Source organism: Brachypodium distachyon, chromosome 3 (assembly GCF_000005505.3).
Source record: "Brachypodium distachyon strain Bd21 chromosome 3, Brachypodium_distachyon_v3.0, whole genome shotgun sequence".
NCBI classification, from domain to species: Eukaryota; Viridiplantae; Streptophyta; class Magnoliopsida; order Poales; family Poaceae; genus Brachypodium; species Brachypodium distachyon.
In genome coordinates, this window is record NC_016133.3 from 40939853 (window position 1) to 40965352 (window position 25500).

At 46.7% G+C, this 25500-nt stretch overlaps 5 protein-coding genes across 11 annotated transcripts; 3 read left to right on the forward strand and 2 right to left on the reverse strand.

Moving 5' to 3' along the window:
* The first annotated feature begins 505 nt into the window (after positions 1-505).
* On the forward strand, positions 506-7531 carry LOC100841857. 6 transcript variants are annotated; one of them, XR_002964710.1, is made up of 6 exons: positions 506-733; positions 858-1273; positions 2220-2330; positions 3560-3787; positions 3948-4073; positions 7192-7529. XR_002964710.1 is itself a non-coding variant. In XM_024461007.1 (5 exons), the coding sequence occupies exons 1-4, from the start codon at positions 571-573 to the stop codon at positions 3740-3742; spliced, it is 873 nt and encodes a 290-aa protein (XP_024316775.1). In that variant the 5' UTR covers positions 506-570; the 3' UTR covers positions 3743-3787; positions 3948-4285. The 6 variants fall into 6 exon arrangements, 1 of the variants encoding a protein (XP_024316775.1); XR_002964711.1 differs by lacking the exon at positions 7192-7529 and adding an exon at positions 5642-5844; XR_002964712.1 differs by lacking the exon at positions 7192-7529 and adding an exon at positions 4483-4699.
* Positions 4907-7314, forward strand: LOC112268576. Its single transcript, XM_024461449.1, has 2 exons — positions 4907-5344; positions 7192-7314. Exons 1-2 carry the CDS (start codon positions 4907-4909, stop codon positions 7312-7314), a joined length of 561 nt encoding a protein of 186 aa, XP_024317217.1.
* Positions 7532-11023: 3492 nt separating the features above from the next.
* Positions 11024-13185, reverse strand: LOC104583726. Of its 2 annotated transcripts, none has more exons than XR_731670.1 (2): positions 13082-13185; positions 11024-12075 (listed from the first exon to the last, which is right to left on the reverse strand). XR_731670.1 is itself a non-coding variant. In XM_010236935.1 (2 exons), exons 1-2 carry the CDS (start codon positions 12703-12705, stop codon positions 11494-11496), a joined length of 813 nt encoding a protein of 270 aa, XP_010235237.1. In that variant the 5' UTR covers positions 12706-12758; the 3' UTR covers positions 11024-11493. The 2 variants fall into 2 exon arrangements, 1 of the variants encoding a protein (XP_010235237.1); XM_010236935.1 differs by lacking the exon at positions 13082-13185 and adding an exon at positions 12475-12758.
* A 928-nt stretch (positions 13186-14113) lies between these two features.
* On the forward strand, positions 14114-16858 carry LOC100842459. Its single transcript, XM_010238434.3, has 2 exons — positions 14114-14652; positions 16454-16858. Exons 1-2 carry the CDS (start codon positions 14145-14147, stop codon positions 16474-16476), a joined length of 531 nt encoding a protein of 176 aa, XP_010236736.2. The 5' UTR covers positions 14114-14144; the 3' UTR covers positions 16477-16858.
* Positions 16859-20169: 3311 nt separating this feature from the next.
* LOC100842767 (protein EXORDIUM-like 2) lies at positions 20170-21472 on the reverse strand. The gene has a single exon (XM_003572266.4). It carries the CDS (start codon positions 21426-21428, stop codon positions 20475-20477), a length of 954 nt encoding a protein of 317 aa, XP_003572314.1. The 5' UTR covers positions 21429-21472; the 3' UTR covers positions 20170-20474.
* Between the last annotated feature and the right edge of the window lie 4028 nt (positions 21473-25500).

Below are 25500 nucleotides of genomic sequence, written 5' to 3' on the forward strand. Positions count from 1 at the left end.
GGCGACTCATTTTGTTGTGGAAAGATGCAGGAGATATGGTGAAAACGAAGTAGAAGAGGAGGCAGAAGCAATATTGTGAGAGATATGAGAGCGAGCTGTTCATGTATATATAGATAAAAAAACTAGCCGTTAGAAATCCGGCCGTTCAAAAACTAGCTGTCGGAGAGGTAGCCGTTGGGTTTCAAATAGAATAGGGGAGATCTTTTAGGGGAACTGCTGGAGTTGAACAATTTTTAGGGGAGAAAATTTTTAGGGAAGTCCCCTATTTTGAGATATAAGGAAGACATTTTAGGGGAACTGCTGGACTTGTCCTAATATTTTTCCCAACTAAAGAGCCCGCATTGTACACACTGGCATGCCACGTCGGCTCAGGTAGCGGCGATTCGTATTTTTGACCCCGCGCGTTCAACCGTGCCAAGCCGTAACACCGTAATTTGACATTTTACATGTAGGATGATTAATCTGCACGTCCGTACCAACTTAATATACCAGCGGTGCGCTCAACGAGTCGCCGTTGGTCGTTTCCTCCAACCGCGGTAGCGAGCCACACGACCGAGCTACCCATTGCTGATGCTTCCGCACCACAATCTACCTCCGCCGCTCCGCGCCTTCCCGCGCGGCGGCCACCTCCGCCTGCCGTGCTCCCCTCACGGACCGTCTCGCCGTCGCCTCTCGCCAGCTGCACCAGCTCCCATACCCCGATGGCCACTGCCGCTCCGCGCCACCGCGCCCGGTCGGTAACCCTGCTTCACAATCACACGGTCACACCACCACACACCCTCCCAGCAGGCAGCAGCAGCTCACTCCCTTCCTCCAACCCCCGGTTGAGAGCTAAAACCTTTTGCGCATTCTCGCAGGCGAATCCGGCGCCTCCGCCCTCGACGCGCTCCTCTCGGCCGCGGAGCTGCTCTGCCTCGCGCCGCCCGCCGTCTGCTCGGCGGTTTACGCCGCCCGCCTCGTCCTCGCGCGCGGCAACCCAGTCAAGCCGCTAGCGAGCGGGAGGCTGCTCGTCGTCCAGTACGTTCTCTTGGTGGCCGCCGTGGCCATCGGGGCCCTGGTCCGGCGGAGGCAGTGGGCGCGGCTTACCCGGGTCGGCGTCCGCGGAGTCGGCGCGTCGGCGCCGTGTGGGGTGGATTTGGTGGGGAGGGTGGAGAAGGTGGAGGAGAGCGTGCGGGGCGTGGTGGCGGCCGTTGGAGTGCTGTCGAGGACGGTGGAGAAGCTCGGCGTCAGGTTTAGGGTGCTGCGGAGGACGCTGAGGGATCCTATCAGTGAGGTATTGCTTCGGTGTTAGTTTGGGCGTAAATACAAGTACTGGCAAAGATGTCAAATGCATATAAGCAAGCGAACATTAATTAACTCTCTGTTAACTGCATTTCCCTGCGAATTGTTCAGTCCGTATATGTGAAATTGTGCATAGAACCATTTCAAAAAAAAAGAAATTGTGCATAGAAATCATCAGTGCATACTTGTCTCATGGGACTGTCGATAGTTACTATCTCGGATGCTCTAATTTTTAAGGTTGTGCGTTCATGCACTGCATGCTCGAATATTTATTAGTCATCATCTGTGGACACTAAGTGCTCCGGACAGTCTCCTTTAAATAAGTGCATCTTTCAAGTGTATTATTGGTGACATTCTTACTAATTCAGGTTATTGTTTGTCAAAACATTGCACTAAGGATTTTGTTAATTCTGGATACTGCTGTATCGCATTCAACAGACTGGGTATTCTGAATATTTTTAGCTTCTTTCTGAACAAGTAGATAGAGATCATAGATATATGCTCCTCTGTGAACATGAGTCATGTGTTAAGGTAGTGCTCCTGCTTTGAGCAAGTAGATAGAGAGATGCTTGTAGGAAAATAAGCACATGGAATAGTAATTGCAGAGATAGTTGCCAAACTGCCAAAAAGTTACAGCTTCCTGGGATGCTTATCTGTCATGTTTGCATTTGGTGTTCCTTTGGAGAAGCAGCAGAAAGGAAGGATTAACTCTTTTGGTTGCATCGTGTAATTGCTTTTATTGCTGTACATGATATGCCTTCTTCTGTTTGGTGGAGGCTGGAGTTTATGTACCTGAAACCTATGTCTTCATCAACATTATTGGCTGCAACAGTTTGCAGATGTTGCTTTTGCCTGAGAAACAGCTATGTTGCATCGAGATAAACAACTGTTTTAGACCCTGCTTTGCTGGATGGTTTTCATCTTCTATTTTCCTGCAGACTGCAGCATTGGCCCAAAAGAATTCAGAAGCCACTCGAATACTAGCGGTGCGAGAAAGCCTTTTTGAGAAAGATATTGGTTCAATCCAAAAGGTTCTATATGCGATGCAGGTAACGTCTCTTGCCAACTTTCTTTCATAATTTCTTTTCATTAAGTTTGTAGTCTGTACACCTAAACTTTTGGTCCATACTATACTCATTTTCAGCATTATCACTGTTACTGCTATTTCTCGAAGTCTCAATATACTGAGAAATTTGTACTGAGAGAAGTTTGCCATGAGGCCATGATGCAGAATTGCATATGCTGCTTTCACTAAGGGTCACTTTGTTGTGTTGCACTGTGCTGCTCTGTTGAGTCTAGTTAGTTAGGCTTCACAAAAAAAAAAGTCTATTTAGTTAGGGGAATTTGTACTAATTCTAGTAAGTTTTTGTTGTTGGGTCTAAAATTTGTGATTTCAGGTTTCAAATAACTGTTGAACCCAAGTAGATATGCAGGTGCTTTTTTTTATTATACGGCCAGGCCAGTTGAAGCCTCAAATGATAGCTTAATTGATTATGGATGGAGAGCTTCTCTTGCTGTTTGTTCAATGTTCTTGCAGATTCAGGTTGCATATGTTTTCCTGCACAAAGTAGTTTCTCATGGTCTTGGACCTTATATGTGCCAGGCCCAAATCTTGTTACCTGATTTTGTCTTTAATTTTCATGAAGTTGGTACTATCTGAACTAACGGAACAACTAGAGAATTGTGAGTTTGGGTTTTTGTTGTTGTGTTGTTTGTAAAATCAACAAGTGTCTTTCTCTTAGACTCAGGATGCATCATGGATATATTTGTTTTGTTAGAGTATACTTGTAAGCTATTTTGCACTATGGGAGTTAAAATGTATCTTGCTGTTTTAGGCCAAACGATGAAATCCTGAAGTCACAGGATTAGTGTCCTAGATCCTTTGCTAGGTGCCCCTTGTATTTAACAAAAAATTCTTTACTGTCCCTCCCCCTTTTGGAGTTTTGGTTCAAGTTTACAGGGAACTTCCATGGTTACATTCATACAATTCTCTTTCCTTGCATTTGAATCAGCCGAGTTGATCATCTATAGATTTGGCATTCACCGAGTGGAGTGATCATCTTGCACTATGTTTATCATCATTTGAGTGTCTTTATTAGAGTTGTTATTTCTGTAGTTTTCTCAAAGTAAGTCGCTTATTTTTCCTTACTGAATGCTGATACGGCAATAACGCTGCAAGACTGTCATGATTGTTCAGTATTGTCATCACTTAAGTGAATACTTCCTACTGTGTGAAATTTTCTCCTTTTGCTGAACTCTCTCATTGTCTATCTTGCAGGAACAACAAGAAAAGCAACTTGAGCTAATCCTTGCAATTGGGGAAGCAAGCAGGATATTAGGTGATAGGCAGGACATGTTAGGCGGGGAAACTGCTAGATCTTCCAAATCAGCTCCAGAGAAAGTAGACAAACAAGCAAACATAAAAGCTGAAACACTCGCAGGAGGCAATAGCAAACCCTGATTTCATTTACAGAAACATAAATTAGGAGCGTCAGAAGTCTCTCCAGTAAGGTTTTGTTCCATCCAATGTTGAAGAGGAATGGATGATTAAGTGGTTCCCTGGCAAATGTGGTCGCCCCTTTAAACAGGAAGCTGCCGGCAATATTTTGATGTGCTGTCTGTGAACACAATAATAACCTCACCATAACTTGTTACTATCTGTACAGGGCGAGGGCAAGCTGGTGTTTTTACGAGATCCCATTTACATATGCTGTCAAGCATGGATTTCTCCTTGTGTCCTATAAGTACATGTTGATAATTTGAAGATGTGGAATCTGCTGGCCCACTATTAGGTAAGTAAATACGTCAACTGAGCATTATCCATCTAGCTAGGAGAATTTTATCCAGTGTTTAATTTGTCCTGTAATTTTGTTATTAATGTGCTTGGTGTTATCCTTTTGTGTGGACTGGATTACTGGAGAAACATCATCTCCAAAGAAACAAACTCATGGAAAAATGTTGTTCAATCTCCTCTTTTGCCTTATGAAACAATTTCATTATCTCTCCTCTTATTCTATCCTCCACGTCGTCAAAATGTTGATGTAAAACCATCTAAGATTCCGTTGATGTTGCACGAGTTATTGGAAATGTCCTCAATAAGAACATATGAATATGTTGGTAAAATCTCCAATCACCAACCCCCCCCCCCCCCCCCCTCAACCACATCCCCAAACTGATATTTTGTTCTCTTTGTCTGGCTAGCTCTCTTGTGAGAGATTTGGGGTGTCTTCTCCGCCACAAGGAGAGATGACGAAAGGAGAAGAAAAGGTCAAAAAGAGAGAAGAAAGGATAAAAGAAAGAAAAGCTATTTTAGAAGAGCAATTTGGGAATGTTGTTGAGTTTATGAGAAGGGACATGGAACGACACATGTCGATCCAAACGATAAAAAGAGAATATTTGGGGATAAAATTTGAAAAATCCCATGGAAGTTGAACTAAAAAGGTGTCCACGTACCACAAGTCCCTCTCCCACCGCCCGCCCCGTACACCCACAGGGCCATAATAGACCATTCGGCCCACTTCGCGAGCCTGCCAAACCGCATGAGCGAGGGTTTGATGAGCCGGCGCCGTTCCCCCTCCCCGCCTCACCGGCGGCGGCTCCATTGCCGAATGACGACGACGTCCTCATGGAGATCCTCCTCCGCCTCCCTCCACAGCCTTCCTCACTCCCCCGTGCCTCCCTCGTCTGCAAGCGCTGGCGCCGCCTCGTTTCCGACCCCGGATTCTTCCGCCTCTTCCGCGAACACCGCGGTAAGCCCCCACTCCTGGGATTCTTCTGCTGCCGCTACTTATGTGGTACAGAGTTCACTCCCATGATGGAGCCGCCCAACCGCATCCCAGCCGCGCGCTTCTCCCTGCCGCTGCCGGAGGATGGCCACGGGCGGTGGGCGTTCGTCGACTGCCGCCACGGTCTCGCCCTCCTCCTCGACCGAACGCGGCGCAAGTGCCTCGTATGGGATCCCACCACGGGCCACCAGCGCCAAGTAGCTTTTCCACCAGGGTTCATCAGCGATCAAGAGAAACTCGTCCAAAATGCCGCGGTGCTGTGCCCTGTCGGCGGCCATGTTCGCGGCGATTGCCACTGGAGACCTTTTAAATTGGTCTTGGTCCGACACAACCATGATCAAACACTTGCGTTTGCCCGCCTCTACGATTCGGAGTCTGACACATGGGGAGATATTGCCTCAACAACCATTACAGTTGGGATTAGTCTGTTAAGGCCCAGCAATCTGCTTGGGAATTCACTTTAATGGTCACTTAATGATGGTAGCATCCTTGAGTTTGATGTTGTAAGGCAGGGCCTTGCTGTGATTGCGAAACTGGCAGACTCCCATGATAGGCGCCACTCTTTGCATTTTCAGACAGTGCAAATAGAGGAAAGCGGGCTTGGCCTCGCTGCATTGACAGGATCGAAATCATCGATCATTCAAATATGGGCGAGGAAGATCAATTATGATGGTGTTTTCAGATGGGTGCTCCAAAAAACTGTTGAACTGGACAAGCTACTTCCATTGGGACCATCGATGAAGAAACCAGAAATTTCTTTTATCCGGGGGTTTGATGAGGTCACCAATGCGATTATTCTATCTATGGTTGATGGTGTTGGCGTCATGATCCAACTTGAGTCGTTGAAGTTCAGAAATTTATGTACTCCTTCTTGCACAGCATATTATCCCTACAGAAATTTTTGTACTGCAGGTAATACCCCTTCTCTCCTACTTGTTCATATGTTTGTTTCTCCAGACCTGTTTTAAGCTTATGGATATATTTAGGAGATCTTTAAGGGGTGGGTAGGAACAAGTACTATATGGTTACATGGCAGAAAGACTGCACATAAGTTGATAGGGGGTGCGGGGGGTGAAATACCTCTGATTGAACACTGGTCTGCCGAGTATGGGCCTAAGTGGTGGCCAAAGCTTGACACAGAGAATGGCTCTATTGTTCAGGAGACGGTTCTCTGCTGAACAAGTGGAATAGGATAAGATCATTAGGAAACAGGATAATAGAAGCGAGTTTAATGTCAGATCCTTTTACAAGAAGATCTGTGAACGATTGTGTTATACTAGATTGGTAATGCTTTGTAAAGCTGAAAGGTACCCCTTAAATTCAAAATTTTCCTTTCCTATCTTGCATAATGTTTTTTGGGCTGGCAATTAATTAAGAGGAATTGGCAAGGTGGTCTTATTATATACTCCCTATGCTCTGAACTATAAGTCACATAATTATGCTCTCATTCAACATTTTAAAACTTTGACCACTAATATGTGCGGAAGTATATAGATTGAGCATGTAAGAATAATATTGTTTATTTGTCTTACATAATACTTTTACTAATTTCTAGATATATAATAAATGAAACGGTTTTGCTATTTCTTAGGCGACTGAGAAATAACTATTTCTTAGTCGATGACAACAACCTTTTGATTCAATCATTGAGATTCGTGTAAGATTAATGCAGGTCGGATGGATAAGAAAATCTTCATTGGATGGCTACGATTGTCGACTGAGAAATAACTATTTCTTAGACGACTGAGAAATAGACACTCCCTGAATGAAAACTGTAATCAAACTCGTACATTTTTTTACCGTGAAAAGTCAAACAGGCCAATAGAAGGAGTAGATGATGAATCTGTTTGTCAACTTTTTTTTACTTGCCCTGAGCCCCTGACACAAACACCATTTGGAGGATTGTAAGTTTTATCTTTTCCATCTAGTAAACCTAATTACTGCCTGCAATATTTTTGATGGATTAATTACATCATTCTCCATGCTAAGCGAATGTGTTTGGTGTTGCTTCTATATACTGGATAGTGTGGGCAAACAAGATATATAATCTCTTTTTAGTAGAAAAAAGAAAATGTCTCTGATGGTATCATTTGTTACACATGTCCCTTTCTTTGCCATTGGGCAGGTCTGTTCAAAGGGAAGCTTCAGGAGGACATTCAAGCTGGGGCAGATCACGTTCAGCAGGAGGAGTCTTCAGAGTCTTCTAAGGATTGATGCAAGGTCTGGGACATCTGGTGCAAGGCTGTGATGTCGTTTTGTTTGTGTTGGACTGGCGATCCCAGGCTGATGGTCATGCCTCATTTCATTGTTATTCCTATTTACTCACTTTTAACTTGTATGGGAGGTTTATTTCGACATCTGTTTGTTTAGCAGGCAAGCTCTCTAGGTGTGGGCCTGGTGATAATAATGTTGTCACTTATATAGTTGATCTAGTCGCGAAAATTGCTTTTAGAGCTCGGGATCCATGGACTCATCTAGCCGTTGCTAATGTGTCAAATATGACATGGTGATATGCTGGTAGTGATCCTTCCTGCATGAGCTTCCTAACAGATACCGAAACATGGAACTCGTCACAATTACACTAAATACACAAGCTCGAACTTCCAAAAAAGAAATATATATGGGAGGGAGGATTAACCATGCAGACCTATAACCGGATGGTACTGTACTATCACGCCATTCTTCGAGCAAGTCTGGTTGAAGGCAAGCAAACCCCAGCCGTGTCGCCAACATGCAGTGTATCGGCCATGCCATGAACTGATGGACGCCTCGACCTAGCTGAGGCCTCTTTTGATTAAAAGAATTTTTATAGGAATTTTGAAAATCCTTAGAATTTTTCTCTACGTTCGTTACTTGATTTGTAGGATTGAATCCTATATGAATTTTTTTTCTAAGAATTCATGTGTATTATATCTCATAGGAAATTTTACATCCACTCCAACCTCTTGGAAGAATCTTTTGATGCAATCAAATAAACTTTGGTACAAATAAAATCCAACGTAGACCAAGTGAACATGACATTGCAATTCTCTATTTTCCTATTCCCGTTTTTTTTTTCAATCCTATCAATCAGAGAAGCCCTGAAATTCAAAGGCCGGAACAGTGTTAGCCTTGTATTAACTTTTGTTCCAGTTTTACTAATATTTCGCTCCAATTTTACGGAGTACTAATTCTCAACAATGGTAACTCAAAAAAAAAAATCAGCAATGGGAGAAGGGTCTCCTGTGTGTAGAATCTCTTCTGCACCTGTGATGGCTATAGTTGAACGGGTGACAGGGGTTAAACAGGATTACCAGCCAATTTTAAAATAATAAAATCTATACCAATATAAAAAATACGGACCATTCCTTTCACCAGGCGGTTTCGTCGCCTGTCAAACCCCTCGCACGGCCGCGCCTGCTGCCTCCCTGAGGCGCTCGCGCCCCCCCTCCCTCAATGCGGTCCCTCTGTCCCCCTTCCCCACCCTCACCCTGATATATTCCTCTTCTCTCCTCCCTCTCGCCTCTCCCGAACCCGTGGCCGGCTGCTCCCCTTCCCCGACCCCAAGCTCCCATCCACCCACGGCAGGCTGCTCTCATCACTGCGCCGCCGCTGTCGGCGCATCCCCTGGCCCTCCCTCTCTTTCTCCCTCTGCTCTCCTGAATCTTCACGGCTTGTGGCTCGCTGCCGCAGTAGGAGACAGGGCGACAATGCGGCCGAGCTCGCCGGACTCCTAGAGGCGGCGAACCTCCTCTGCGGAGGTGGATGGGTCGCGGCGACGGTAGGGTGTAGCCGTGGAGGCGGTCAACGAGGTTGAGAAGGGAAGGGGCGATGGGGTGGGACATGCCCAGCGCGTGGCGATATTCGACCTCTTCCTCACAATGCAGAGAGGATTCCGCGAGGGCGGCGGCAATGTCGACAAAGTGCGGGAGCGAACATCTTGGCGGCAGAGAGCACGTCACGGTAGGAAGGACGGGGCGCGTCGGCCCGGCTCCGCTGCTCCTCCTCCGTGGTGGCGGCGGCGTCTCTAGCAGAGGTCCCCTGCTAGGTGGTGCGCGAGCGCAGATCTCGAGAGGTCGAGGGCGAGCGTATTGGCCCGCTACAGCACGCGACGCGCTACATCCCTCGTGATCCTGCTGCAGCACCTCCGCGAGCACCTTCCTGACGTTCTCGGCGGCGGATTTTCCCATCTTCGTACAACGACGCTTGTGGAAAACCACGCTCGTGCACATCCTGGTCAGCATTCTTCATAAGTTTGTTTCAAAGACTGCAATTAGCACAAGCCTCCTCTCAAGGCGCAGTACTGAACTACTAATGTTGTCAACAGCGCCATGGCCGTGCAGCGGCGTGACGGCACCGTGAACGGCGACTGATTTTGTTCAAGAACAGCCCGTGACTGATTTTGTTCTGTGATTTTCTGTCATTGTTGTTGGCCTATTCGTGCTACTGATTTCTTGCAGGAACGGCTATGTCTTTGAGTTGATTTCTGAAAATTTCGTTCTCTTACTTCCTCATCCATCTTTCTTGGCCCAACATCTGTTTGTGACAATGCCTAATACGGAGTAGGAGATAACTATCGTGTTGTCTTGTGCATAATTGCAGTGTTTAAAGTGTTATTGTATATCATTGCCAACGAAGTGCCGACGGCCAACGAAGATCCGCGGGAGGGTGTTTGTTGTAGTGCAGTACTTTGGTAATTTTTGTTGAGAAAATTGACACAGTACCACTAAGGGAAACCTAAGACTCCAAAATACCACTCAAAAAACCAAGTTTTCCAAAATACCACTAGAAGTCAGTTTTTCACTCCAAATTACCACTATGACTAACAGCTCCTGACAGACCCTAACAGCTCAAACATGGACATATATACCCTTACATACCTTCTCAAATAGACATCATTTTAGCTATATTTCAGCAGCAAATTTGGCAGCATTTCAACAGCAAATTGGACAGCATTACAACAGCAGCAAATACAGAATCAAACGGCAGCATTTCAGCAGCAAATACATCATCAAACAGCAGCTGCACACAGCAGCAAACAGCACCAATTAGCATCAGCAAAATAGCACAACATTTCAGCAACAAACAGCACCATTTCAGCACCACATAACAGCAACAAAACAGCACCATTTCAGTAGCAATAAGGGTTTAAATATCAGCTAAACACATTGTCACATCACATGGCACTTTAACCAAAAGGATAACACTAATTTAACTCAACAGCCAAACATCATTCACTGCTTAAGACGGATGGCAGCTGAAGTTTTGCTCCTTGTAGATGCACTAGGAGGTGAAGAAGCCATTGCCATGGTAGCTGCTCTTTGTCTTGTTATTGGGCTTAAAGTTGGTGTGGAAAAAATAGTAGTGGTTGTCGCTGCATTGTTCTTCGATTTTTGGCTGCATGTCAATGCGCAAGGTAAAGAGAATGCAAGAACGCACCAAGACAAGTATGCAAGTGGCCAACTAAAATGTGTACAAATTACATTACCGTTTCGGTGGAGGAGTTGCATCTCGATCAGCATCGCTGGATATCTCCTTCTCTTTGCATGTCTTTTGCAAATGGCCAAGACCGCCACATCTTTTGCATTTATGTCTCCTACCTCCACCCTCACTGCTATTGAATATCCTCCTAGTTCTTAGACGTCCAGCACTCCTTGTCAGCTTGGGAGGAATCAATTGAAACCCAGGATTCATCTTATGCCATTGAGATTTGCCCCTAATTGGCATTAGGATTGGCTCATATGCAGCTTTGAGCTTCGCCACTGAGAAGCAATCATTAACATATTGATCTAGCTGCACTCCTCTAGAGAATATGAAATAAAGTGCATGTGTGCAAGGCTTCCCACCAATCTGCCAGCGCCTACAAGAGCATTCTTTTTTCTCTAGGTCCACAGTGTGCCTCCATCCATTTCCTGAAATCTCAGCTATGTTGGGTGATGCCCTTGCTTCACCATAGTGTAGTCCTTTGCTTTTAATTAGTATGGTACCTTGCAGCCCATCTGCAACCATTTTCCTTCTTTCTCTCATTTGCATCACCATTTCTCTAAGTTTGTCCAAAAGATCCACGATTGGTAGCTGCTTCACCTGCCTAATCCAATTATTGAACACTTCCGCCAAATTATTGCTGACATACTCAACTTTGCATATTGGTGAGAACTTTCTTCTAGTCCACACGCGGTTGTGATACTCCTTTAAGTAGGCTATTGCTGCTGAGCTAGCAACACTTATCTCTGCCATTAGGAACTCATGCTTCTCAACTTCATAGGTCCAAGCTGCAGGCCACATGTTATCAAGTATAGCTCCTTGAATTTCTTCTTGAAGTTGAGCATGAGATGAACCATGCATTCCCTATGCTCACAGTTCGGGTACACTTCTTTTATGGCATTCTCCAACCCTTTACATGCATCTGTATGGATTACAAGCCCTTCTGGCTCACCAATGCACAACTTTAATTGTTGCATGAACCAGATCCAATTTTCTGTGTTCTCCTTATCAAAAATTCCAAATGCAACGGAAACATCCAACTATGTCCATCAACAGCAATAGCAGCAACCAGCTGTCCAGTGTATTTCCCAGTGAGAAATGTTGAATCAACTCCCAAATATGGTCTACAGCCTCCCAAAAACCCATCAATGCATGGCTTGAAAGAAAAAAACAACCGATTGAAGAAGTACATTCTCTCACCTTTCTTATTAACAACTGCTTTCATGTCTATTTCACATACACTTCCTGGGTTGACTGCCAACAACTTTGCCTTGAAGTTCCACAACAGCTGAAAATGCTCTTTATATGTACCACTCAATTCCCCTATTGCACGATCTCTCCCTTTCCACACATTGGCATACTGCAATTTCAGATTATATTTCTTTTGCAACTGATCCTTAAGAGCCTTTGCACTAAGTGTGACATCCTCATTGGCTTTATCAGCAATCCAATCCTTATTTGCCATTCTTCCTTTCTCTTTACCTTTCACTTTCTTGTCACAATTGTTGGAAGTTTCACAAGTATGTGCAAATGGAAGCTTCTTTACCTATAGAAACACACAAGATGATTAGGAATAAGTAGTACATAAATATAAAGTTGAAAAAAATTATCATCATACCATGAAAGTATTACAATCCTTTAACTTGGAGGCATGTATTTTCCATGGACAGTCAATATCAGAACAAGAAGCACGAAATCTCTTCGTGTCACTCCATTCTGTGTTAAAAGACCACTCTCCTCTAATTGCTATTTTTCTCAAGGCTAGCTTAAAATCTTTGGAGTTAGGAAAAGTGACGCCCACAAAATTTTGAGGACACTCTTTATCATGGATATGAGTGGGAACCAGAGTGTTAGCAATTAAACCATCAGCATCACCGGGTACATATTGTTCATCATAAGAATTATCAACATCAAGTGTTCCCAATGGAACCCTTGCAGCAGCTACCTTCGGCTCAGTTTCATGATGATTTGTAGCCTCCTCTTCATCGTCATTGCCCACAGGCTCATCATCCTCAAACTCCCCATCATATGCTTGCTTAGGCCAAGCAAAGAATGGAGCATGAGGCAACTCATCATCCATCTCATCAACCTTGGTAGGAACACCTTGATTGCTCTCATTGCTTTGTTGCTTGCTTTCAATTGTGACACGAAACCGAACTGTTTTATCGGGGGACATTTCAAACAATTGTACTATTTCTGATTCACAAATCAAAGGAACAGTACCATCGTTAGCTCTATACCAAATGGTCATTCTCTGATCGGCAGACCACTGGAACTTCTTCTCCACAGCCGTCCTGATCTGTGCCACGGACAAGTCCCGACCAGCCACAAACTCCCATATTTGGCCCTTTTGATATATTTTCCTGCCGTCTAAAATTGTCAAGTACAACCGAACGTCTATTCCTATTTTGAAATCATCCATCAGATCATCACTGAAACATAGAAAAACAGCAAATTCTAAATTTGCTGCACGTAGCCGTAACAAAAGGAGATCTCTAACAAAAGAGAAAATCGAAGCTACATAGTCACTTGGGGAGACGGGCGACCATTACCTTGTATCTGGAGGTGAAGCTACTGGGAAGCAGTGAGGAACTGCCTGCTGCTGGTCACTGGAGCAAAATGGGGGCGCGGCCTCGTGGTGGAGCCCGTCGGCGTCAAGCGCAGTGGCAGGGGCGGCAGGGGCGGCGTTGGGGGCAACCTGCGCGGGATTGGGGAAGCCGCAAGCACGGCCGGCGGCGATGTGGCGCGGGAGGGGGCGTGTCATTTCGGTGGAGCATGCGCGGGAGCGATGGCAGGGGGCGCTGCCGCCAGAGGTAGGGTTAGGGGGATGAGACGCAGGAGGGGATTTCGTGCGAGAGAGGAGAAGAGAACGCTTGGCCTTTTCTTTTTTTCTTTTTTTTTAAGACAATGCTTGGCTTCTTGACGGATTGACTAACGTGGACTCACGGTGGTGGTACTCTGGAACCAAAAAAGTGAATAGTGATGGTATTTTGGAAAGCTTGATTTTTTTAGTGGTATTTTGGAGTCTCAGGTTTCCCTTAGTGGTACTGTGTCAATTTTCTCATTTTTGTTTGCGTTTTGTACTTTTCTCCTGTAAAAAAAAGTTGCCTGACCTACTAGCCGCGTCGGGTAGACCTGCGGGTCTGGCAGACCCGAGTCGGGTCCTCGTCTGGTAGAATGTCAGACCCGGATGTCGGGGCCGGGTCCGGGTCGCGGTTTCGGGAAGCAAAAGGAGTAGAAGGAGGAGCGGGAGAGCGATGCGGGTACCGCGTTAGATGCTCCGGTGGAGATGAGGCGCCCAAGGAGGGAGGAGGAAGGGGCCTCGGAGCAACGACGCTTGAAGTTACGTAACCTCCGTCACCTCTCTCCAACCGCGGGTCTCTCTAATTAGAATACAAAATAATCTACAGAGTGAAATTTTAATATGTCTAATAATGCAATTTTGATTTTGTTTTCCTGATTTGTGAATACAAAATAGTTTATTTTGTTATCCCGTTGCGACCCACAGTCATTTCGGGTCGTAAATAAAAAAGAAGATAAAATGACAATAAGAAAACTAGTACTCCTCCGTACTCGATTCTCCGCAAGACCGCAAACCACAAGAGCGAGGGTTTGATGATCCGCCGCCGTTCCTCCTCCCCCGCTTTGCCGGCGGCGGCTCCATTGCCGGATGACGACGACCTCCTCAGGGAGATCCTCCTCCGCCTCCCTCCACAGCCTTCCTCACTCCCTCGTGCCTCACTCGTCAGCAAGCGCTGGCGCCGCCTCGCTTCCGACCCCGGATTCTTCCGCCGCTTCCGCGAACACCACCGGAAGCCCCCGCTCCTGGGATTCTTCTCCCGCTTCCCCCATGGCGCAGAATTCACTCCCATGCGGGAGCCGCCCAACCGCATCCCAGCCGGGCGTTTCTCCCTGCCGGAGAATGGCGACGAGCACTGGGATCTCGTCGATTGCCGCCACGGTCTTGCCCTCCTCCTCAACCGAAAGAGGCTCAAGGCCCTCGTATTGGATCCCACCACGGGCCACCAGCTCCAAGTAGCTTTTCCACCAGGGTTCATCAACGGTCTGGATACATTCATCCAAAATGCAGCGGTGCTGTGCTCTGCCGACGGCCATGTTCCCGGTGATTGCCACTTGAGCCCTTTTAAATTAGTCTTGGTCCGAAACGACAGTGATCAAACGCGTGCATTTGCCCGCCTCTATGAATCGGAGTCTGGCACATGGGGAAATATTATCTCAACGACCATTACAGATGGATTTGTGTGCTAAGGTCCAGCAATATGCTCGGGAATTCACTTTACTGGTTGCTTAAGGACGGTAGCATCCTTGAGTTTGATGTTGTAAGGCAGAGCCTTGTTGTGATTGAGAATCCAGTAGACTCCCATGTTATCAGCCATCCTTTGCTTTGTCAGACAGTGCAAATAGAGGAAAGCGGGCTTGGCCTCGCTGTGTTGACAGGATCGAACCAGTCGATCATTCAATTATGGGCAAGGCAGATCAATTCTGATGGTGCTATCAGTTGGGTGCTCCAGAAAACTGTTGAACTGGACAAGCTGCTTCCATTCTGGTCATCGGTGGATACACCAGAAAATTCTACTATACGGGGGTTTGACGAGGATGTCAATGCGATTATTCTATCTATGTTTGGTGGTGTCAACATCATGGTCCAACTTAAGCCGTTGAAGTTCTAAAATTTATGTAATAGTTCTGTTTGCAACACATATTATCCCTACAGAAATTTTTGTACTGCAGGTAATACCCCTTCTCTACCACATGTCCATGTGTTCTCCAGACCTCTGTTAAGCTTACGGGAAAATCTAGGAGATCTTTAAGGGGTGGGATCAAGAAGTACTAGTATATGGTTAGGTGGCAGAAACTCTGAACCCAAGTTGATAGGTCGCGTGGGGGTGAAATACCTCTAATTGAACACTGGTCTGTTGAGTAAGTGCTGGTGAAAGCTTGACACGGAGAAGGGCTTATGTATAGGTCTGTACTGAACAAGTATAATAGAATAATACTTCACAGTTCACACACAAACCACCCCCAACACACTCACAAAATCATTTAAAACTGTGTGGTTTTGGAACATAAGGATAAGAGTATTGGGAAACAGGACAATAGAAGAAAGTTTAATGCCAGATCGTTGTACAAGAAGATGTGTGACCAATTGAGTTATACTAGACCGGTAATGCTTTTTAAAGCTAAAACGTACCCCCTCCGATCCATAATAAGTGTCGCCCATTTTGTACTAAGTGAGTACAAATTTCGTACTAAGTGGGTGACACTTCTTATGGATCGGAGGTACTCTTAAATTCAAAATTTCCCATTCCTATCCTGCATAATGTGGGCAATTTAATTAAGAGAAATTGGCAAGGTAATACAAGATGGCCTTATTATACACTCCCCGTGTTCCGGACTACAAGGCACATATATGTGTGCAGACCACTGATATGTGTATATGCACGACAGTACGAGCATGTAAGAATAGTATCTTTGTAATTTGTCTTACATAATATTTATGTGATATATCATTTTACTAATTCCTAGATATATAATAAGTGGAAACTGTAGTCAAACTCATACATTGGAGACCCTGAAAAGTTTTTGGAACAGAGGGAGTACATGATGAATCTGTTTTTTTTAGGGGTACATGATGAATCTGTTTGTCAACATTTTTTACTTGCCCTGACACAATACCCATTTGGAGGATTGTAGGTTTTATCTTTTGCCATCCAGTAAACCTAATTACTGGCTGCAATATTTTGAATGGATTACTTACATCATTCCCCATGCCAAACAAATATGTGTTTGGTGTTGCTGCTATATGCTGGGTTATGTGGACAGAAAAATAAAAACAAAATGTTACTGTTATGGCTTTATGGGTATCATTTGTTACATATGCTCCTTTCTTCGCTATTGGGCAGGTCTGTTCAAAGGGAAGGTTTAGGAGGACATTCAAGCTGGGGCAGATCACGTTCAGCAGGCAGCCTGCACGCTGGAGTCTTCCAAGTGTTCTAAGGATTGATGCAAGGTCTGGGGCAATCTGGTGCAAGGCTGTGATGTGTTTTGTTGAGTTGGACTGGTGATCCCAGGCTGACGGCCATGCTCATTTATTTGTTGTTCCTGGTTACAAACTTTAACTTGTATCGGAGGTTTATTTCCGTATCTGTAAGCTTAGCAGGCAAGCTCCCAGGGTTTGTCTAGACCTTGGTGGGAGTAGTGATGTCACTTTATATAGTTTGTCTAGTAGTGAAAATTTCCTTTAGAGCTGGGGCGCCTGGACTCATCTAGTCGTTGCTAATGTGTCAAAAATGATATGGTGATATGTTTGTACTGATACTTTCTGCGTGAGCTTCAGCAGGAGAGCAGACTTGCAGCAAAACTACTAGCTCCAAGCCTCCAACCATCAGATACAGGGATTTTTTTTTTATTTTTTTTTTGTAACAGGGAGGGAGGGTTTTGCTCACAAAGACCTGTAACCGGATTGTTCTGTACCACGCCATTCTTCCAAGCACCCCAGCGCGTTCGCCAACATGCAGCGTATGGGCGGTGCCATCGACGCCACAGAGCTGAAATTCATAGGCCTGGACAGCGCTGCCCTTGTCCAGTAGGACTGCAGGAGAGCCGAGAAAGCCATGAGCTCCCATCCCAGGCAACGCTATCGCCAGTTCGTCGCACGCTTTTAAAGATGAAGATGTCACAGATTTTGTTGGAGTTGGCTTCTTTCATCACGTGGTGCCTGCGTTATGCTTTTATTCTGCATTGCTAACGGAAACCTAGAGCCTCCTATACTGGTTCCAGATTTTTCTAGAAGCATCTTCGTCGACAGGGACGAGCCCCAGGACACAGTGACATGTATGCCGGGGCCGATTGCAGCGTCGGTCTCGAATCCCGCGTGTTTGTCGCCCCCCGTAATATGTGAATCCGAGGGGGAAACATATGTGGATTGGTATCTGTTGAGATTTGGTGTGATGAACTCCGCGCCTATCTTTGTTTCGGCTGGAGGATAACATGCCAATAATTTTGACTAATGTACATGTATTCAGGTGATAGATGGTCGAGGACTCAAGGTGTTATCCATAGGTGGCGGCGTAATCTACGACTACAATCTCTCTTGAAGTGCTTTAATGTTCGGTTTCAATGAAACAATATATACTCCTCCATTTTTTCTAGAATTTTGGCTGTGATTGTCCGGAACTCCGGATGCATCTTTTTGACGTGACTTTCTATTTTAAGCTCTCAATATCCATAAATAAAAATGTACACCGGACACGGCGAGCTTAGGATGCTGTACGCATGTACGCACGCCTGTCTCGTCTGCGTGCAGCGTTTTCGTTCATTTATACTGGCAATTGAATTCTCGTACGCTAGGAGTGTTTATTTTGGCAGCTGATGATGATGGCTGTGCTGCTCGATCCATCTATATCTATCCATCTCCTGCCTCCTTGCACAGCGCCTATTCAAAGGCAAATTCATTCATGGCCGGATGGGTAGGTACGGGTGAAACGTACCATCCCAGGCGGGCAGAGCTTGCAATGATGCACGCGTGCATGCCTGCCGACGATTCATTGCTATGCTTACATATGTGCTGCTTGCGTACGTCACTGGTCTTACTGTTGCATTTACTGGCATTTAACGTAAGCTGAGATCTGTCTGCAGGAGCTGAGCTAACATCGAGAGATCCCTGTTAAGAAGGTGATAATGTACTATCCTCATCTTTAGGTATTGTTTGGTTAAGATCATGAAGTGGAATGTAATGAAATGGTTCCAAAAGCTGAGATGATTCTTGTGTTTGGTCCTTAGAACATGGAAAAGTGGAATGGAACCATATGATTTCTCAAAAGAGAATATTTCCTCAATATGCCTAAACATCTCATTTTTCAAAAATGTAGGAATGAGTTGGTTCAAGTGGAACCAGTGATTTAATTGTTTGGTTCTTAGGATATAGAAAAGTAGAACCGCTTCATTACATTCCATTCCTATAAAAATAGAACTGTTACATTTCATTCCACGTGGCTCTGCAACCAAACACACTCAGCCTAACCGATGCGGAAGAAGCCACCACATGCTTTGCTGCAGTGCAGAGTCTGGGTTTAGGGGGCGCCAGTTTAATCATCGAGATTTCAGGATCGATGAGTGTCTGAATCACATTGGATGCAGACCAGGTTGAGCTGATCTAATACTGGTTCCTCAACTTTTTGCACGTGGTACGTGCACCACTTGGAAGGTCGCAGCATATCTTCCATCCCTCTTCTCGATCAGAACCCTCAAATGCCACCTTGTCCGAGAGGTACTCCGTATAATCAAAACAGCAGCTTCGAAAGATGCTAATGAACGAACCAGGAGTTGGTGTCCGTGCCTAATAAGTTGCTGTACACGATTATTCGAAACCCTAGACTCGTCGTGACTTCATGGGCGTGCACACACACCGATCAGAGGGCACAGAGCTAGCGAGAAGGCGGGTGTGCGCCCTCGGGAACCAACAGTCCGCTGTACGTCTTTGCGTACCGGTCCATCGGGTACAGACGAAAAGCGCGCGCAGCTCTCAAGCATGGGTGCGGCCGGGCCGCCGGGGCCCGTTCCCCCTTATCCGTATATGCACTGCAGGCCATCTCTCGTGGAACATACCAGCTGGCTCGTTGATCGGCCCGTGCTATTCGACGCGAAGCACGCGTGCGTTGCCTAGTCGCAGCGTGTAAATTATCGCGGAAGCAACTCTTTCTCCCTTCGCTGCGTGCATGCGTTTGCTGGCGCAGCGACGAGCATGGCCAGCCAGCCATGGACGGTAGGCCTACGCTACGCGAAAACAGCAAACCTCCCCGTGCGCTCGAGACGAGACGGTCGAGGCCCACACGCGCAGAAGGGGTCGCGTCCGATCGGACCACGGGCCATGCATGTCCGTGCAGCGCCGGGACGCCTTTCCGTACCCGTCCCTGCACTAGCACTACTACTAGACCCTTCAAGTTTTTCTGCCCTCGACTGCTCTGCACGCCGCAGCTGCGCAGCAGCGAGCAGTCCCTCACTCCCTGGGCGCGCGCGGGGGCAGTCACAGGCGGGGCCATACTGTGGTGCTTCGACCTCATCCTGGATGGATGGATTCCCCCACGCTTTTCTTTTTCTTCTCCACCCGGACCACCGTTTCTCTATGTGGGCTCTCTGCGCGCGCCTGTCTCGTCTCTCGCTTGCGCCATACGCCTGCCTGAAACTATCCTGCAGCACCACTACTGCAAGCTTCTCTTCTCTCCGCCTTGCGCCATACGCCTAGCCTTAGCTACGTACAGAAACAGAGATCTGGCTCGTACGTGTTCATCTGCGCGTGCGTTGCTCGACTCGACACGCTCCTCTGCTCGCGAGTCCAATCGATGCTTTGATGTACTCTAGTAGATGCCACGTCGGCTGTTATAACCGCTAATGACCATTGCAACTTGTGTAACTGTGCGGGCGATGATTTCTTGACCCATTTTTTGTGATTCCTGACCCATTTTTGGAAGGAACCGGGCAGTCTTTTTTCCGTCACTTGGTTTGGGGGTATATATACCAGTGCGCTGGTATTACGATTAGGATCCATCTTGTACAAATCAGGATCAGGATCCTCTAGATCAGCTCAACAGCACTGCTACCATCCAGAATAGACCAATCATGCCACGGCCACAACAAAGATTGCGAGGAACAATGCCATATACAGAACACAACAATAATTAAGCCTAATTTTATCACAGATCAGAAGACCACTACATCATGCTTCTTCTGACAACAAGAAAATATTCACAGAACAGAGAACAAGAACAGCACGAACACACTACACCCCTTCCCAGGCTCCCATCTCCCAACCTTTCCTTACACAAAGCCCCAGCTATTCTGCCCATCCATCCACGATCCTTGGATCGATTATTAGGTCCTCCACCTCGATCGTCCTCACCGTTCCGATCCGGGCGTTCTTCTTCTCTACACTAGCGTGGAGCACTGCGAGGTCTCGGGGTCCCACATGGCGGGCAGCAGGAACCGGCGGCCGGCGACCCCGACGGCGTTGTAGCTGGCCCCCGTCGTCGCGTCCACGGCCAGCTGGCCCGGGTACCCCGGGTACGCCCCTGCGCCGAACACCCCCGTGCACGCCGTCACGGCCTCCAGCGGCGCCTCGGCGGGGCCCTGGAAGTACCCGCCGCCGTACGGGTTCGTCACGGCGCCCGCCAGCAGCGTCGCCAGGTTGATCACCACCCCGTCCATGCCGACATCGGCATTCGGCGCCACCAGCGGCGCCGCCCCCCGCGGCCCGTACAAAGGCTCGTGGAACGGCCACGCGCACTGCCCCGCGCACTGCTCCGCCGCGTCCCCCACCCACACGTACGCGAACCTCCCCCGCCCACGGGCTCCGCCGCCGATCTGGTGGCCGCGCGCTGGGGACGAAGAGGAGGCGGAAGAGTGGAGGCCGCAGTGGGAGAGGCAGAAGCCGTCGACGAGGATATCCGGGGCGGTGATGACGACGGCGATGGAGCCGCGGTGCGGGGAGAGGCGGGCGGCGAGGGAGGCGAGGTGGGACTCCGAGAGCCGCTTCCCGAGGGAGAGGGACGGGTCGAGCACCTGGCGGCCCAGGGCGAGCCGGGCCGCGCCGGGGTGGTACCGGGCCGTGGTGGCCCACCAGGAGGCCACGGACCGCGGCGCCGGGGAAGAAGAGAGGGAGAGGACGAAGTCAGCCACGGTGGCGCGCTGCGCCGGGGTGAAGCGGCCGTACCAGAGCAGGTTGACGGAGTAGTTGCCGGTCAGCAGCTGGCCGTGGTGGTTGGTGAGCGTCACTGGCGGCTGGGTTACCAGGAACAGCTGCCGCGGCGTGGCCGCGCCGGCGCCGGCGAGAGACACGGCGAGTAGCAGGAGGACAAGGCTGTGATGGTGCTGGTGGGCCATGGCTGCCAGTAGCTGTTGTAGAAGGTGTGTGGAACCCGAGCTGGGCGGGGGGGTTTATATAGGGGTTACGGCAGAGTGGGCCACGCGCTGGGCCGACATGTCCGACCGTCACTGGGCTTTGCGCGACTTTTGAGGACATGTTTTGTGGAGACGTAGCATTTTTTTACAGAAAAGTTTTAGTGGGCTGCGAAAGTCCAGGGATATGGGGCCCAGGTGCAGTGGGGTTTATGGCTGTGGGGCGTCTTTCCAGAGGGAGAGGGTCCTTTGCTTTCCTTCCGTGAGAAGGGACGGGGTTTTCGAGAGTGTCATCATGGTCAGCATGGGATGAAATATCTCGTTCTATGAGCATGGAAAGTGTAGAACACGGGGGATTTACTGCGAGTCTGTGACAGTTTCTGAAAGATCTACTCGAATTGGATTATTCGCGTTCTAAACGAATCCCTCCGGGCCTGTTTTTTGTCAATGCATCCAAATTCGACTGTATTTTGTTTCAGGACACTGAATTTGACAGGACACTTATTTTTAGAATGAAGGGAGTACATGCTTTTCTTTTCATGTTCTAGTTTCTATTTTGTTATGTTTAAGTCAATTCAAGCTTGGAAACCCGTTTTCTATCGTTTCACATGTTTCTTCTCAAAGCTCAGCTAACACAGCACCCGTGCTGCATGATAAAGTGCAAATAAAGTCCCAGCTCAGCGGCGACGCCTCAGACAAGATTCTTCTGTCTCCTCTGCAGACTAGTCACGTGCAAATTGTTTATAGGTTTCCTACTAATTGCAATCACCCTTTTAGTAACGAGGCATGCACCAAACTCCTTGCTCGTGCCAACATGTCATCCTCGTCGTCGTGTCATGTGTTGGAGCCAGCAGGATCTCAGCTGTTTCCCATGTATCCCCTTCAAAACACTTTACGAAACTCTTCTGTCTCGACACATAGACTGATCTGATCATACGTAAACAATAACACAAGAGTGGCCTGACATGACAGAACCATTTTCTCAGAACATCCATTGCTTATTTTTCCACTGGAAACAAAAGGAAATGTATTGTAAAATCCTGTCACGCCAAAGTGAGAGGTGTGATGGAGTGGCGAACTGGCGATCGATGGATGTGGCGTTTGAACCTCACTGTGTTCCGTGTACCGGGAAGAAGAAGAAAACGCGATAGGGGCACTCAATCAATCATTGGACTGTACCAGTAGTGCTACCAGGCTATAGATTGGCTGCTGAAGTGGGATTGTGGTCGATCGGTTCTTGCGGGTGGTCCGGAGATGACGAAGAAGTGGGAAATCAAAGGACTCCGCGCCTGCTCTGCAAATGATGAAGGGAGCTGTGGATGAGCATGCGTTTCCGGAGAAGAATCGGCGTTGGAGTAGTAGCACATTGGTTCGTGGATGTCATGGAGACCAGCGTATATTCAGCTCGTAATAATTGAGAGCACGTACTACGTAGTACGTACGGTTCGTTTCGTCCGTTCTTGGGCATGGTTGGCTGGCAGTTTAGCGCTTGGCATACGTGGGAAGCCAGTGCCAATATATATGGTTTCGCCGACGCTAAAATTACGCAATCTGTAAAACATGACTTCCCTGACCAAGAAATGCCTCTGCCTGGATTACCTGCACTGCAGGTTTTTGCAGGAGAGCAGAATTTCCTGGAACTAGCCACTTCAACGTGTTGCATTCTCGCCAGCCATATGGAAAGTGGCAGCAATCACTCTGTTTAAAGTAATTCAAGGATTTGATTGACGTTTTATAAAAGGCTGGCAAAGTTTTTTTTTAAGGTGAAAGAAAAAAGATCTGCTGAAGATGCTTGTCGCACACGCTGCGGCACTGCAGAAAGAAAGATGGCAGAACAGCATGGCAGTAGCTTCTTCTTTTTTACGGGTATGTAGCTTTTCAAAATTTCCGTATATATTTTACTGAGAACTGCATGTTTGTATATTCTGATCGGCGAGGCATTCGAAGAATATGCATAGTAAACTGACAGCCATTATTCCGTTCGTCCATGTCCGATGGCGAGGTGTGCCGACATAACCAAGCAAGTTTCCGTCTGCTACTGAAGTACTGTACTACTTTACTACCTCCGTCCAATAATAAAAGACGTATTCGATTTTCTTTGACCAATGATTTGACCACGGATTATTCTATTAATATATAATTATATGACATAGATTCATATACATTATATTCTTACTCAAGGATATCTGTTTATGGTTATGATTTTGATCACATTAGTCACATATTCATGAAGTAATTTGTGATCAAAAGCTTGGTTAACCGAATCCTAATATGTCTTCCATTGTTGGACGAAGGGAATAGTCGAGTGGATACGTTGCAGCACCTATGTTTATGGTAATGCCACACTACTAAATAGCCTCACACACAGTACTACTCCGTATGGAATAAATAGAAGAGAAGAATCGTGATGCGAAAACACAGCGCTTAAGCTCGTCGTCGTCGATGGACCAGCCTAACTGAAGGGTGGGCATCCAGGCAAAATCGTGAGGCGGATCCGAATTTTGCCATTAAACACAATTGATGAAGCCCCGACGTACGTACGCGTGTTTGGAGGAGGAAAACATGAATAATCCCATGAGCAAACGTGGAACACGCGAAGCAGCCGTAAAGCCGCGAAAGAAGCCGGGCTCGGCGCGGTGGGCGGAACCGCGGAACCGTACGCAAAGCATATGATCACGACGCCGCCGCCTTGTGATCTTGTTTTCTTCTTCTCCTACCGTCAGCAGTCCAGCAGCAGACGTGGCCGTTGAGGACGGGCACGGGCTCGCGTGCGGGTGGTCTGGCCCGCCAAGCAATGGAAGCGGAATAGTCACGAGAAATCTCCCGCACCAAGGCCTTCCGATCAGCCGGGCCAGAAGGCCACACAGGCGAGTTATGGCATGTACAATGATCGATAAAATTGTCTTATTTTAGGTGTTTCACGTCATTTAGAAAAGACAACAAAACATGTTGTACAATAGGTTATCTCTTAATGTTATATCTTAAAATTAATGGTTATATGAATAAAATTAACTAAATAAATGTTAAGAAAAGATGAAATATAGTATAATGGGAAAATTGATTTATCTTTACCTTATCATTTTTGTGAAGAGATCATTTCTTAATTAAGAGAAGGCTTGTGACTTCTCTTCGTTTTTCTCTCTTCCACATCAGATTTTATCCTATGTGACACCATTAAGAGAAGGCTGATGTCACCCCATTGCCGCGCCATCTCGCATCAGCCCGATTCGGCTCTGAAGATATCTCTTCCCGGGGACACTGTTTAAGCCAGAGAACCGGATCGTTGGGTTTAGTTTCCTTGTTTAGGGCTCGTTCGTTTCTCTTCCAATCTCTCTAGATTGAAGTGTGTTGGGAGGGATTATGGATTGAGGTGAAAATGAACTAAAATCCCCCTCAATTCTTGCCATTTCTTTTGGACTGAGAGGGTTTGGGTTTAAACGAACATAAGCTTATGGTGTAAACTTTCACTAATGAGCATGACAAAAACTAGAATAATGAAAGATATGATTTATTTCATTGGGTTCATTTCAACCCAATGTTTCTATAACAGCTTTCAGAACTGGCAAAATACCCAACGTGAAGGATCTACTCTCTCTGATCCTAAATTATTGCCGTGGTTCTAGTTCAAATTTGAACGAAAACCACGCCAAGAATTTAGAATCGGGGGAGTAACTCTTTGCAGCCACTATATCCTACTTTGCCCAATCCTCCCATGATGATCATAACCAAGAGCTGAAAGCATTTTTAAAACTACTTGCCTTCTAATCCCGTTACAATAATCAGATATTAAATCTTGACTCAATGAATTATTCACAAAATTCTAAAAGTTCAAATACAAATGCTATTCTAGCTTAAAATTGTTTTGAAGTGTTATGGTCGTCATATCATAATACAATGGGCTAATTTCACAAATTTTCATAATACGAACAACAAGAGACACAAGACATAGCTTTACACATTGGAGAACAATATACTCCGTACTGAAAGTTCACTTGGAATTCGTAGCAACAAAAGCAGTGTTTCTTCTTCTCTTCCTCCTTTTTCAAACAGACGACTC